This window comes from Chrysemys picta, chromosome 3 (genome assembly GCF_011386835.1).
Source record: "Chrysemys picta bellii isolate R12L10 chromosome 3, ASM1138683v2, whole genome shotgun sequence".
NCBI classification, from domain to species: Eukaryota; Metazoa; Chordata; order Testudines; family Emydidae; genus Chrysemys; species Chrysemys picta.
The window spans coordinates 178,086,720-178,102,267 of record NC_088793.1 but is presented as its reverse complement, the minus strand read 5'-3'; the positions used below and the strand labels follow the sequence as shown (position 1 = coordinate 178,102,267).

The 15,548-nt window shown below is 42.6% G+C and overlaps 1 protein-coding gene across 2 annotated transcripts in view; it reads right to left on the bottom strand.

Moving 5' to 3' along the window:
• The window catches only part of PSME4 (proteasome activator subunit 4), a 222,208-nt gene that overhangs the window by 60,483 nt on the left and 146,177 nt on the right, over positions 1 to 15,548 (bottom strand). For both annotated transcript variants that reach the window (XM_005307349.5, XM_005307350.5), the window contains 6 exons: positions 14,843 to 14,972; positions 13,593 to 13,674; positions 11,845 to 11,998; positions 10,030 to 10,099; positions 7,350 to 7,475; positions 5,540 to 5,692 (listed from right to left, as the gene is read on the bottom strand). In XM_005307349.5, coding sequence (XP_005307406.2) covers positions 5,540 to 5,692; positions 7,350 to 7,475; positions 10,030 to 10,099; positions 11,845 to 11,998; positions 13,593 to 13,674; positions 14,843 to 14,972 — 715 coding nt within the window. The remainder of the gene's footprint in view (positions 1 to 5,539; positions 5,693 to 7,349; positions 7,476 to 10,029; positions 10,100 to 11,844; positions 11,999 to 13,592; positions 13,675 to 14,842; positions 14,973 to 15,548) is intronic.

The window sequence follows — 15,548 nt, the reverse complement described above, 5'->3', positions numbered from 1 at the left end:
GAATTCTGCACCACTGCGCAACGTAGAATTTTGCAGAAATTAATGTTGTGCACACAGATTCATCCCCCACCTCCCCAAATGGGCTGCAGAGCTGTTGGCCGCCACTAGGGGCCACTGGACCTGGCACAGCCCAACTTGCAAATAGAAGACAAGGCTGGGGGAGCGGGAATGGGCCAGAAAGAGAGCCAGGGGATTCCCAGCAGCTGCAGTACTTAGCATGCCCTGAAAGAAGGAGGCAGTGGCATGCAGGAAACTCCGTATAAACCCAGGACCCAGCACTCTGGGGAGTAGGGGGTACATGAGAATGTCTGGGCTGGAAGGGGCCCACAGCTGGGCTCTGGGGTAAGGGATGTGAGTGCCTGGGCTGGGGGGGGGGGGGGGGGGGGGAGGGAGGGGAGACTGCAGTTGGCCTTTGGAGGGCAGAGGGTGAGTGTCTGGGCTGGGGTGTGTGTGTGTGGCTGGGTTTTGGGAGGGGAGGTGTGAGTTTATGGGCTGGGGGCCCCCGCAGCTGGCCTCTGGGGGGGTAGGGGATGTGAGTGTCTGGGCCAGGGAGGGCCCCATGGCTGAGCTCTGGGGGAGGGGGGGATGAGTATCTGGCCCCCTGGCTGGGCTCTGTGGGGGAGGGGGCAGATAAACAGGAACTGGGTTGTCGTAGGGGTTTCTTTAACTCTATTTCTAGGGGAATTTTTGTGTGTGTCTGTATTGTTACCAACATACTTGCTGACAGGTATTTTGAAATAAATTACTAAAATAATTGAAACTGGCGTGATTATACAGCTTTATTTTGACAAATTAAATTTGCAGAATTTTAAAACTTCGTGTGCAGAATTTTCAATTTTTTGGTGCAGAATTCCCCCAGGAGTAACAATTACACAGGTGGTTAAAGCTGCTGGGTCTACTAACCAGATGACAGAGGCTCTTTGTGTTCCCCCATTTCCACCTTCTGGTTTTCCAATTTTCACCAAAATCAATACAGTTCTGCCCATTGATGCCCAGACTATTCCCTGAGTGAGGTAATATCTTTTATTGGACCAACTTGTGTTGGTGAGTGAGACAAGCTTTCAAGCTAAACAAAGCTCTTTTTCAGGCCCAGACCTCAAAAGCTTGTCGCTCTTATCAACAGAAGTTGGTCCAATAAAAGATATTACCTCACCCACCTTATCTCTCTAATATCCTGGGACAAACACGCTACAACTACACTACATAGAATATTCCCTGAAATTTTAAAATTGATTGAATGTGGCACTCAAAAGTTGTCTAAACCAGTGATACTCAGATCTCAGTGGTTCAGGAGCCAAATTAGCAATCAACATTACCCAAAAGAGTCACAGTAGTTGAATACACTGTTTCATTTACTATAGTACTATATATTCATATTTAAGCAGTATGCCAGGGGAATTATTTAGTTTTTATATATAAATATTATTCTCACAGCAGAATGACTGACCAACTATTATTATTTCATCAACTACAAGTGGTTAATAACATAGCAAAAGCATCCCAATTAGTTAACAACTTAGACTGGTTAATAATTAAATCACACAGTGTTTTAATATCACGTGCTGCAAAGAACCGCAGGAGATCCATTAAAGAGCCACTTGTGGCTCAGGTGCTTCAGCCTAAGTATCACTGGTCTAAACAGAGATATGCCACCAAATTAAGTGTAAAGCCTCACAAGCTCAGCCAACCCCCCAAATTCAGATCTGCAAAGTGTTTTGGGAAGCAGTTTGTAGGAGGTGCCATAGAAGGGAACTATAACAGCAGCAGCAATACATTGCATTTCCACGTATATTCTGTTCCAAGATCTCAAAGTGCTCACCAAACTTTAATAAATTAAGCCTCACAATACTTTTGATGTAGGGTACGAAAGTGTTATTTCCATGAGGAAATTGAGGAAGTCAAATCACTTGCCCAAGGTCATACAGCTAATCCCTGGAAATCACTCAGTGCAAGAGGCAGCAATAGAACCCAGATCTCCTGACTTATAATTGTGAGATATAATTCCTAATGTTTCCAGCTGCCATATATAAACTGTAGCAAGTAGTCCCAAGAATGTGATTTGCCATGAGATCAGCCTTCAAGGCAAATCTTCTTCCATTATCTTGTGGATGAAATTATCTTACATTTATTTGGTGCCTTTCACCCCAAAGCACTCTGAAATGTAGTCACCTATGTAAAGAGCAAAATCTAGAATGTATATTTTGTTGAGTACAACATTTCTGAATTAAGAGACTTGAATTACCTTTTCAACAATCTCTTAATTTCTTAAATACTTCAAGACTGTGAACGACTCATTTTCTCTATTACTAGATGGTTTTGAGGTTTGGGTGTACGTCAAGAGGTTTTACTTGTTTAGTACACTTTCTAGAGATTGATCAGTTGATTCAAGATATAACAACTCAATATTCTACATATTGTTTTGGAGCACAAAGGAAAATCCCAACAAATGACAGGGCACTTTTGTAGTCTCCCGTCGCAGATACTTTATTCCAGGGTTTGCAACACAGTACTCTTAATTTTTTTTAATGCAGTAATAAGCAATGTATGGCTAATTATGTTAAAATTCATTTAAGGCCTTGTCTACATTACAAAATTTCGTCGGCAAAAGTTATGCCGCTTTAATTAAAACCACTGTTGCATGTCCACACTAGCCCCTTGTGTCAGCAGAGTGCATCCACACTAGCTGCTCTTGCTTTGACACAGAGTGCAGTGCACTGTGGTAGCTATCCCACTATGCAACTGGCCACAGGGTGCTTTGGGAAGAGTTGCACTGCCTCATGGGGCAGGTTCAGCATCACAGGATGCAGGTTTCTCAATCCCATCGTTCCCTTCCAGGGGCATCCTGGTAGACTGTCAGTTGCTTTTTCAACTGAAGTATGTAGGTGAGGGAAAGGAGAGTGATGTGCCTGGGGCAAGGGAGACAGCAGGCTGACCAACCTATCCTGAGGCAGGGGTACACCCCGCCACGTCAGCCCCCGGGTCTGCTCAACAGTCTTTCCCAAAGCAGCCCACTCTGCCTGCCTGCCTATGGTTCTGTGATTCCCTCAGTTCTCTCACAGCCTCCTCAGATGTCCTGGGGAACATCAAAGCAGCACAGCAGTCCTCTCCTCCCCCAGCCCATCCCCACCTTGCTCCCTGCAGCAGCAGTCGGCATGCCGCTGTGTTCTTAGTGCAGGGCGGAACAGGAGCTTTCCAGTGATTTGCTCTTTGTTTCCCAAGTGGAGCAGCACGCTCAGCTGTTAGATACTTCCTGGAGCTTTGAAAAGGGAGGGGCACGTGCCTGCAGCACAGCAGAGATCAAAACAGTGAGCAGAGTAGTCACGGCAGGCATTGTGGGATACTGGGGAAAGCCAGTTCTGTCAACAAAACTAAGAGCAATGTCTACACTGACACTTTATCTTATTGCTTTAACTTTGCTGCCAAAAGTTTTATGTTGAGGTGATTTTGTTTTGCTGCCAAAAGTAGCTTTGTAGTATGTATGCCTCCCCTGTTTTGTAGGCAAAAGGCAGCTTTTGCCGACAAAACTTTGTAGTGTAGACAAGGCTTAACTCTCGATGTGAGACAAAAGTTTAAAGTTAACTTGAAGAAGTGCAGATTCAAATTCTAGGAAACCTAAAAATACATTCAGCACTACAGAAAGATGAATTTTTTGGAAAAATAGCCTATTCACACAAAAATGAAATGTCAGATGACCTATGACTGTGAATTTGACTGATCAATTTCAGCTGGGGAAAAGTTTTTCAGCAAAGAGAGAGCCTGTCCTTTGACACCTTTAGCCCAGTGGTTAGGGACAGGACCGACCTTAGCGAGGGTGACTGCTCAGGGTGCCTTGGTAGGGTGGCTGTCAAGAGAATGTCACAATAACAGCCCCCTGCTACTCTGATCCTCACAGCCGCAGCCCACGGTCCACCTCCAGCCTCGCTCTGCCCCCAACCCCTGCACCTCCAATCTGGCCGCCTCCAGCCCAGCTCCTCCCCCAGCTTTGGTCTGCCTCCATCCCCTGCTCCGCCTGCACCCCTGCTTTGCCCTCATCCCTTACTCTGCCTGCACCTCCACTCCACGTCCTCACCCACTCCCAGCTCTGCCTCCAGCACTGGTTCACCCCCATCCCCCGCTCCACTCCCAGCTTTGCCTCCAGCCGGGCCCGGTCCACCTGCACCTCCACTCCACCCCCAGCCGAGCTCCACTCCCCCACCTCACTAAGGGTGTGATTTAGGTAATGCAGGCCCTGATCAGGGCACTTGGCTGGGATGTGGAAGACCCAGGTCTGAACCCCTAATTCTGGAGCAGGGACTGGAACAAAGATCTGCCCCCTCAATGCCCCCACCTTACCTGAGCATCCTAACCACCAGGCTATGGGACTGTTGTTCTTAATCTCTCCCATTTAAGTTGTTCCACTTTGTAGAAACACTTAAATATTCACTGGGAAGAGAGAGAGAGCAATTCTATAGCCTGATGATTAAGGCATTCACCTAGGAGGTAGGAGTTGTGGATTTAATTCCCTCCTCTGAAACAGGCACAAAGATTTGAATCCACATCTACAAAGTGTAACAGCTTCAACAATAGAGAATAAAAGCAACACACCTATAGCTTGGTTGTTAGGATGCTCATCTGAGACATGTGTGGAATCTGAGTTCAAATCCCTGCTCCAGAGTGGATCTCCCACATCCCAGGCAGTGCCCAAACCACTGGGCTATAGGTTATAAAGGAACATCCTCTGACCTATGAAGTTTGCAGGCCCAAAATGGACTTTTCCAAATTCTGAATTATTTTCAGAACCACACTGAATATTTTCCCCCGACTTTTCCACTTTCTGGCTGAACTGAAAAATCACCCAGCTCTATTCAGCACATTATTTTCTTTGACATTTTAAAATGCCGTTTACTCTGAAAAGTGAAGCTGGTAACTTCTAATTCATGTTTGCTCTGTATATCCAGAGTTATTTCTGTTTATTTTAACAACAAATAAATCAGTGCTTATTTTAGTATTACTGAACCAACACAGCTAAAATTCAGCAACCTGGATTTTATTCTACCTTGCACATCAATGGCAATGTCTAAAGCTAGGTGTGAATGTATATATTTATGGAAAAGTTCAAGGCTATGGTTTTGTGCAAGTGTCAATGAGTCAATAGCAAACTATGTAGTTGCATAGGTGTAAATGAAGTACTTAATCTGGCCTGCAGAATCTTCATTACTGCTGATGATGCATTATATGGAAAGAACATGTTGACTTTCAGATCTCGGACTGAGTTTACAGGGCTGGAAGTTACAAAAAAAATATTTTTTCTTGCATACCGAGCACATTTAAATATGGAAATCACTGAGACACAATAAACTTGGGATTCCTCAATACTATGTGAAGAGAGTCACTTTTCAGAGTAGAAATGCATTTTTAAGGTAGGATGTGAAAGTTAGTTTTTAAGTAATATGCTGAAAGACCTTCAACCTGGTCATTCAGTTGATGAGCACATGCTGATTAAACAACTGGAACTGATTCCTTTACTTTTGCAGATCACTTAAAAATGTTACGTACACACCTTTTCAAATGTCCAGTGTTTAGAGCCTCTTATCAGACCAGCTATAATCTCAGCTACACATCGTTGGGTACTTTCATGAGAGTCTGCTACCAGATGTTCCAAGTGGGGCTTTAGAACTGGCAAGAAGGCATCATCAAAGTTTCTGAATATGCCCTGTTAAACAAGATTTACACTTAAAAATGTTTCACTTAAAATATTTTTAAACTTTAACATTGCATGCAATTTATATTAATATTCCCAGGCTAATAAGAGCACCAGCTTGTATTGCTATTGTCACTGAAAAACTAGTATGTTAATTCTGTATCGAATATTCCTTTTCCTATTTATTGTCCCAAACACCTCAGAATTTGGACCCACCTACTGCTGAAGCAGATACAAAATACAAATATGGATAGTACACATACATGATGCATCATTTTGAGTTGCACAAGTTTTTAATTATTTAACTAAATGTATATATATTAACATAGTGTTATTAGTCATAGAATCATAGTTGGAAGGGACCTCAGGAGGTCATCTAGTCCAACCCCCTGCTCAAAGCAGGGCCAATCCCCAACTAAATCATCCCAGCCAGGGCTTTGTCAAGCCTGACCTTAAAAACCTCTAAGGAAGGAGATTCCACCATCTCCCTAGATAACCCATTCCAGTGCTTCACCACCCTCCTAGTGAAAAAGTTTTTCCTAATATCCAATTTAAACCTCCCCCACTGCAACTTGAGACCATTACTCCTGGTTCTGTCATCTGCCATCACTGAGAACAGTCTAGATCCATCCTCTTTGGAACCCCCTTCAGGTAGTTGAAAGCAGCTATCAAATCCCACCCTTATTCTTCTCTTCTGCAGACTAAACAATTCCAGTTCCCTCAGCCTCTCCTCATAAGTCATGTGCTCCAGCCTCCTAATCATTTTTGTTACCCTCCGCTGGACTCTTTCCAATTTTCCCCTTTTTATAGTGTGGGGCCCAAAATTGGACGCAGTACTCCAGATGAGGCCTCACCAATGCCGAATAGAGGGGGATGATCACGTCCCTCGATCTGCTGACAATGCCCCTACTTATACAGCCCAAAACGCAGTTATCCTTCTTGGCAACAAGGGCACACCGTTGACTCATATCCAGCTTCTCGTCCACTGTAACCCCTAGGTTCTTTTCTGCAGCACTGCTGCCAAGCCATTCGGTCCCTAGTCTGTAGCAGTATATGGGATTCTTCCGTCCTAAGCGTAGGACTCTGCACTTGTCCTTGTTGAACCTCATCAGATTTCTTTTGGCCCATTCCTCTAATTTGTCTAGGTTCCTCTGTATCCTATCCCTATCCTCCAGCGTATCTACCACTCCTCCCAGTTTAGTGTCATCTGCAAACTTGCTGAGGGTGCAATCCAAGCAATCCTCCAAATCATTAATGAAGATATTGAACAAAACCAGCCCCAGGACCGACCCTTGGGGCACTCCGCTTGATACCGGCTGCCAACTAGACATGGAGCCATTGATCTTAACAATATTTTTTCCGTAAGAGAGACAGAAGATTGAGAAACAAATTTAAAGTTTAAGTATATAGTTAGGTAATGTTTCTCATATGTTCAAAACAGAATTATCCCCAAGTGTATATACCCTCTCTATATCACCACTATTAGGGAACAATATTTTTGGAGAATTCAGAAGACAGTATAATGAGGTTGGTCATAGTGGTCCTTAGGGCATACCTTCTCTCAACATTTAATAACAGTGATTACCTGTTACTGAATTGCAATGCTTTTTACACTGATTTGATAATTATCTATAAAAGGGAAGTAATTTATCCATAAAAATCTAGTTACCTTGAAGAGGCAAAATCTGCGAGGATTAAATTTGTCTTTTCCTTTTCTGTCTTCTAGAGATAGAAACTTTATTAACTGCTCAACAAATTTTGGATCGGAAAAGTGATCATATATGATTTGTTCTGCCTGTAAAAGAAAACAGTGATAAGCCTTAGTTTAAATTCAACGTGCTTAACTACCACAATGATAAGAGTCTCATTTGGGAGGAAAAAATCTTTCCAAGTCCTTATTCTTATTTTTTTTTTTTTTTTTATATTTTTGCCAAATCAGGAGTCCAAATCATGCATGCAGTCTCCATTTCCCCCAAACAAGCATTAGGTCAACATCTTAGTGTCAAGAGGCTTTTACTCCTATAGTGATGTTGGGCCATCTTTCCTTCCACTAACAGAATGCCTTCAAAGCAGCCATTTCCAATGGCACTGACTATGGAGCACCAGCTCTGTACTCATGACCACTCTCCTGATCACTTCAAAATCTTTATCATCATTTCATGAATCACTTATTACAAAAACTATGAGGCACTGACACAGTCAAATTTTTAAGCAAAATGTATCTCAACTAATCTGAAAATTGGGTCCCTTGTATAGCAATTTTCCATAGTATTTTTTAAAATTTATTTTGGTTTCACACATTCAGTCATTTCTCATTTTTATTCTTTCCCCTCAAAGAAGCTCCAATTCAGTAAGGCACTTGAGAATACCCTTACCTTTAAGCATGTGAGTCCAAATTAAGTCAGTGGGATTACTCACATGTTTAAAATTGGGTCCACATATTGCATACGCCTGGAAGTCAAATTCTATATTCCTATTTTATATGTCTCTACAAATCCAGGCTATGCCTGACTGGAAAGGATTAAAACGTCTTAGAAATATTTTTTTTCCATAATGCATATACTGCTGTGAACCCACTACATAATTCTAGGTGACCCTACTTTTTTTTAAAAAATAGGCACCAACACTATCTATGGTAGAATATTACAAATCTAAATAAAACGACAAATGTCATCAGTAATTCAATCAAGTCTCTGTATTCCAAGGGAACTCCACCAGGCCACACCAGCAAGTACATCAAACACCACAATGTGGCAGAGGCATCAAAGGCAACTGATTGACTTTTAGATTATCTGATCTTTGCTCGATATCAGGAGATCGACCACCAAAACTAGCAGACTGGAAGGATCAAGATGATGGTACTGCAAGGCAGCTCTAGGACTCACTAACCTCTCTCAAAAGAGGAAGATTAGAGATGGCGCAACAACTGCAAAAATATATATTTGGTTACATGAATTAAAAACAAATTGTAAGGCTTATTTAGCATGATAATGATAGACTAAGAAACTTTAGTTTCAGATAAAAGTAATGATTGTGAAAGGGCTGGACTGATAGCGTCTGAGCAGAAATCCTATTTATCTACAGAACAGGAATAGCAGGCCTTCCCACACCATGTTGCCATTATGCATCAGTCCTGTTCTGGAAGAGCCACCTTTAGGGTAAAAAGTTCAGTCTCCTTGCTGACACTATCAACTAGAATCAGTAAAATTGGTAATTAGTAGGGCGGTCAAACGATTAAAAATATTAATCACAATTAATTGCGAGATTAAAATAAATAATGATTAATTGCAGTTTTAATTTCACTATTAAACAATAAGAATATCACTTAAATATGGGGGGGAAGCATGTGTGTGAGAGAGACTGTGTGTGTTGGATGAACATGAGAGAGAGAGAGTGAGTGTATGCGGGTGTTGGGGGAGTGTGTATGTGGGTGAAAGACAAACTGTGTGTGAAAGAAACAGAGTGTGTGTGTGTGTGTGTGTGTGTGTGTGTGTGTTCTGTGAGAGACAGAGTTTGTGTGTGTTGGGGGAAGTGAGTGTGTTCAGCACAATGTGTTTTTAAGCAGAGCACTCCCCAGCCTGAATGCTTATTCAGACAGCAGCAGCTGCCAGCAGCTCCCACTCCTGACCCAGAGCTCCCTGTCACCCCACCCCAGCTTAGCAGAGACCGGGTACATGGGCAGGAAGATGGGGACACCCCAACATCACCCTTCCCCACTCTGCACAGCAAACTCCCAGTGCCAAGCACCTTGGGGGCGGGGAGTAGGAGCAGCGGTGGCTGCAGCGCAGAGCAGTGGGGGGAGGAGGGGCTCCCCTGCTCCAGAGGCGCCCCTGGTGCCCTGGGCAGTGGCCCAGCCTGCCCACCCCTAAGGCCAACAGCAGCCAGGCTCCCCGTGTTCCCAGGCCCCAGATCAGCAGCCAACGGGTACACAGGGACACCCTGACATCAGCCTACCCCCCACCTCTCTGCTCCGTGCAGCAGGCAGGTTCCTGGTCTGGAGCAGCTTGGCCAGTGGCAGCTCCATGGGGGAGGGCAGGAGGAGGTGGGAGCAGCAGTGGAACAGGGCGGCAGGAGAAGAGGGCAGGCAGCAGCGCCCCCTCCCCCCCCCCGAGCATGGCGCCCTGGTGTGTGATTAACACATTAATTTGTTTTGAGTTAATTGCATGCATTAACCATGATTAATTGACAGCCCTAGTAATTAGCCAATGTGGCCATCAACTTATTTCAAACCTTATCTTGATGACTGTTCAGTGCTCTGATGACTTAAGTCACAAATAATCTGTGCTAGTCTTGAAACAGAACAACCCAGACTTTCAAAAGAGCTTAAAAAAAAATCCTAGCATGCTTACCTCTAACAACTCCTCTCTCCTCCTCCCAAGCTTTGGTTGTTGCTCAGCAGAAGCATAAACTACCATATTTCTAAATATTAGAGGAAATATATATTAGCATACTTCCCAAATAAATGAAAGAACAAAAAACAATTACATTAATTCTCTACATTTTATATACTGATATCAAATTAAATGTGTTGACTCGAACACCAAAATCTAAAGCAAATTTCTTCTTTCTTGCCACCACTATTTCAGGTTGGTGACACATAGCCTTCTTCCAAAACACATGATTGTACACCAAGCTGTTGTGCAGACTGATCTCTTTGACATCCGCTGATATCCAGCGTCTTTGGTCTCCCCTTTGGGCATCTTCCATCCACAATCACTGCAAGAGCCATCCTACTGATATAACACTCTGGTCTCTGTTGGGTATGCCTATACCAATGTATAATAGCCTTCCTAAACTTGTCTTCAGTTGGAGCAATCCACATTAGGCCCTCTTACAACCTTGTTCTGTTCCCTATCATGAAGTGTCCAACCATTGGACCATCCTGACATCTTCATTTCCATGGTGGAGAGCATACTGATTTCTTTTCTTGTGACTGGATAAGTCTCTCTTCTGTACATTAAGACAGGTCAAATACAGTTTTATACACTTTAACGGCATCTTTTTGTCACAGAGAACTGGAGTCAGTTTCCACCATTTGCACCATACAGCTTTAGTGTAATGCTGGGCATCACTTGAGGGCCCTATTGTCAACAACAAGTAATCCTAGGTATTTAAATTGTTTCACTCTTCTAATCTCTCTGCCTGCGATATCCTCTATGGTGAGTCTTTCTCCCTCATTCATGATACCCTCAGTCTTACCGACATTGGCACTAAGCCCTGCCTGCTCAAAACTATGCTGTCAAAACTGGCTTGCCAGGTCTCACAATCTTCTGCACATATTACCAAGTCATCAGCAAATATCATGTTCCAAGGTGGTTCCCTTTGTATATTCTCATCACATCTGTAACAACTGCAAATAAAAGGGGCTCAATGCTGATGCTCAGTGTAGGTCAATGTTTACTGGAAATTCTCTACGGTAGCCCCATTTAGTTTTGACTAGAGTAATCATTCCATCATACATATCCCGGTGTTGATGGACATATTTTTCTGGCACACCTCTGTCACAAACTTTACTCTAATCAGATGAATGTATGCCTGCTTCAAGTCCACAAAGATCATACCCAGTTGCTGTCTCTTTTCTCTGAACTTCGCCATGAGGATTCATAGAGCAAATATGTCACTAATTGTGTCCTTCTCAGCATGAATCAATACTGACACTTTCACATTTCAACCATTCCATGTACACGCTTTTCAGTAATCTTCTCCTATACTTTCATAGCATGTGACATAAGCTTAATTTGATGACAATCATAAACACCTCTCAAACCTAGTGTTAAAAAAGGGCATTATTGGGGCAAATTTAGACCCCCAATATTTTTGTAACGATTGACTGTAAAACAAGCTTTTACAAAATCCAAGACTAAGAGATGCAATTCCAACAGGAATAGTTAAACAAAAATATTCCCCACAATGTTTGCAGCACACAAAAAGCTCACATCACAATTGGCTGGAAATTGATTTGCAATAAACATGGAAATGGAGACTATTTTCATTGTCCACGCCAGGAGAAGTGCAAAAAAAATTTCAGTTTTAATTATAGTTAAGAAAATGCAAAATATTATTTTTGATCTAATAGTGTCCCTTTAACTTCAACAGTATTAGTCAAACTTTCTGTTTTTCTTATACAATTTTGCCCACAATATACATAATTTAATAGTACTCACTGAGGCCAGGTATAGTATCCCCAGTGTGTTTTCTCCACAAAACAACATGACTCCCAAGCTTGTTTAGTCTTTGGTAAACTTTCACTATCGAAATGCAGCCACTGGTTATCAGGTCTGTCACCAGCCTGAATGCTGGAAGGCTTGGGGACTCCACCTGTTTTTAAAGATGAATTAATGTTATATCAGATTTGCTCACAAGCCCATACTTGTTAACATACCCACACGTTTATAATTTACTGTCAGCTTTTTCATGAGAGAGCCATTTCAAGAGTTTGTGTGTCACTTGTAAACATTCCTCCAGATGAAATTTGCCACAGAAGTTTAACAACAATACCTTTGTACAAACAGGACCTGCTAAACTAGAGTTTTTAGTTCTGTTCTAACTAGAGCTAACTGATTGGAAATTAACTGGAATTAGCTAACACAACTGTAAATGCAAATATAGACACTTCATGGCTAGGAACAAGTGTTGTCCTGGATAGGGTTGCTACCTCTGAGATACAAAAACAACAGGACATCTGGGATGATCCTGAGCCCATAAAACTGAACAGCTAGTTGTGTGTACTGAGTGCCCTTGCAGACTGCCCAGAACTTCTAAAAAAAAAAAAAAAGATTGATTATCCTTAGTCATGGAGCACATACTTGTGCTTACAATCATATCAGTTAACTAGAGTTACAACACAACCAAGAAGTCTAGTCTAGACAGGACCAATATCTGTAAAGCTTGTTTGGGTGTTTAGTTCAAAAGACAAACATATTTTCTTTCAAATACTTCTTTGAATGCTGCTCATCCTCCAGCAGTTCTGCTTACATTTATCTTCCAGCTTCCAGTTCACTTTCCATATCTTGTTTTTGGGAAGGTTTTGGTCACAGGTGGTGCAATACAGAAAGGGATAAGCATGTAGTTTGAAGTAGGGAGTCAATTTTTTTTAAACCAAGAAAATTTGTTACAAAGATACTATTAAATCACAAGATTTACAACTTTAACTAAATGAAGAAGAGATTTGATTTTTCCTTCATGTGTGGTGTACTATGAAGCACCATTGAGAGGACCCAAAATGGCACACTGAAATCCTGTAGTGAAAATGACAAACAACACTCGAGCCTATGAGGGCTTGTTTAAGGGACAGGTGAAGTTTTCTGCCTGTTCCTATTTGTAATGCATGCATGCACAAAAAGGGAAAGAACTTCCTGAACTCAGGTTTAAAATGTTTACCTTTACAATAACTGAATGTTGGGTTCATAGGACCCATGGAACCAAGAAAAGTCATCTGTCACACTGACAAATACAGAAATAATATAAAAAGAATGTTATTTAATATTTGTTTATACATAGTGTTCATCATAATCTGGATGATAAAAGGAGTAAGGAATGAACAGAAAGCAGAGGCACCTAATGGTATATGCAAGTGCGATCTTGTTCTCATTCAAGTTAATTGCAAGGCTCCCACTGTCTTCAAAGGGAGAAGGATCAGGCCCTGTGTCTATATATAAAATGTGTACACATACACAACCCTCCCTACAACCAGCTGAGTAAACTACAAGTACACATCTACTTGTGAGATCTGAATACATTTTGTTTTAAAGGTAAGTGAAAAATGTTTTAGTTAGGTTACCCATTTTGTTTATACCACAATAACAGAGAACATGTGTTTTCTATTGGTAAGGTAGGTGGGAAAATATATTTCCTGAAAGCTTCAGGATAAATTTAGGTATTTAGGATCTGAAATCTCTTATTAAACACTTACTGACTTCATAAGGGCAGATGGACACCTTTTTGTGGGTTCTCTTCAACTGCTTGAGGATGCCAGCAACAGCTGAGATAGCCATCTAAAAAGGAGAATGAGGATTAATTCATCCATTTCACATTTTCAATGCAAGGATTTGTCTAGTTATTCACATCATAGTCACTCATTCTCTTAAGTGAATGGTGAATGGCACTCCCTTTAAAGTCAGTCAACATCATCATGTGGCACTTAGTCACACCAGCAGATGAGATTACTTCCTCCACAGCCATCTCAGCCCCCTCATTACAGAGAACACAAGACCTAAATCCCCTCTAAGCTGCACAGCCGCACAGCAGCCCATTAAGCGCTGCGCAGGGGCTGGGGGAGATGCACTTATCCCGCAGCCCCAGCCCTGGAGCTGCTGCAAAGGAGAGAGGCACCTCTCCTCCCCAGCCCAGGTGCTACTGCGGGGAGAGAGAGCTGCAGGGAGTCCTCTCTCCCTACCATAGCCCTGGGGCAGCCTGCACCCCAAGCCCTGGCCCCACCCCAGAGCCCACACCCCCAGCCGGAGCCCTCACTCCCCCTGCCCCACACCCCAACCTCTTGCCCCTGCCCAGGTACTCCTCCTGCATCTCAAACCCCTCATCCCCAGCTGGAGCCCTCACATCCCCAAAGCCCAAACCCTCTGCCCCAGCCCTGAGCCCCTCATCCCCGGCCCCACCCCAGAGCTCTCACCCCCCAGCTCTCTGTCCCAGCCCTGGGCCCCCTCCCACACTCCGAACCCCTGGGCCCCATCCCCGCCACATGAATTTTGTTATGTGGACCAATATGGAGGTGATGTGTCACACCTCACCTCCATACTGGTCCACATAATAAAATTCATTCTGCACATGCGTGGGAAAAAATTAGAGGGAACACTGCATATGAGACAGAATTAAACCTCTTTCGCATGGCATGCCATTGCACGAAGCCTGCCATCTAGTTTCCTCTTCCCCCCAACACTCCACAATGCTGAAAGTGTTTCCAAGTCTCACTGACAAGCAGGATAAACAAAATTAATAGTACAAATTTTTGCTCATCTAAAAGCCCTCAGATCAATTGCCATTGTCATAGGACTCCTAAGATCATATGCAATTTGGGGGATGGACATTTGTGTGTGTAAACAGGGCCCTGCTCCCTAACTGGAGCCTCTAAATAACAAACAACAACAACAAATATTTGATCAGGGATTGGAAAAGCAAGAGAAATTGTAATCAATTTGCCATCTTTACCTTGCGAACCACTATTGCATCGTGGTTGAGACACTGCACAAAGAATCTTATGGCATGGACAGGCAGTACCCTATCATCCCTCAGGAGGAGAGACAGAAAGCCAATGCCTATGTGTTCAAACTTCCAGGGGCTAAAAAACAACATATACAATGAATAGTGGAGTGCTGCATGTAACACTGTTGTCCAAAAAAGGTTATAAAAATATACCTAAAATCAAAAAAACATCTGTTAAGCAGGTGTATCTAACCACCATAAAACTAATGTTCTATTCTACAACCACACTATACGGGCCTCAGTCTTAGTAAAAGAAGGCCCCTCTACATCACTTGGGGAGAGAAAATGGGCCTTGAAGTTAGTGCAAACTAACTCCATGTAAAGGCTCTTTACACTGTTAGACTGGTGTAAAATTACCTTAATGGAACTGAGAATTAGACCTCACATATCTTTATTTAGTTGGTAGTATTTTAAAAATAAATAAAAATTACCTGGTTAACAGTAATTTAAAAGTACTTGAACTTCATTGCCATCTTTATGCTAGACAAATAATTGAACTCAGAAATTGTTAGGAATGGACAGAGATATTGAAAACAACTACTATTAATTACTATAAGGCTACATTCATCCATACAGGCATTGAATGGATGACAGCAATGCAGGATTCCTCATGTTGACCTGATACTTCCCTGTTCAATTGGGAGGGAGAGTT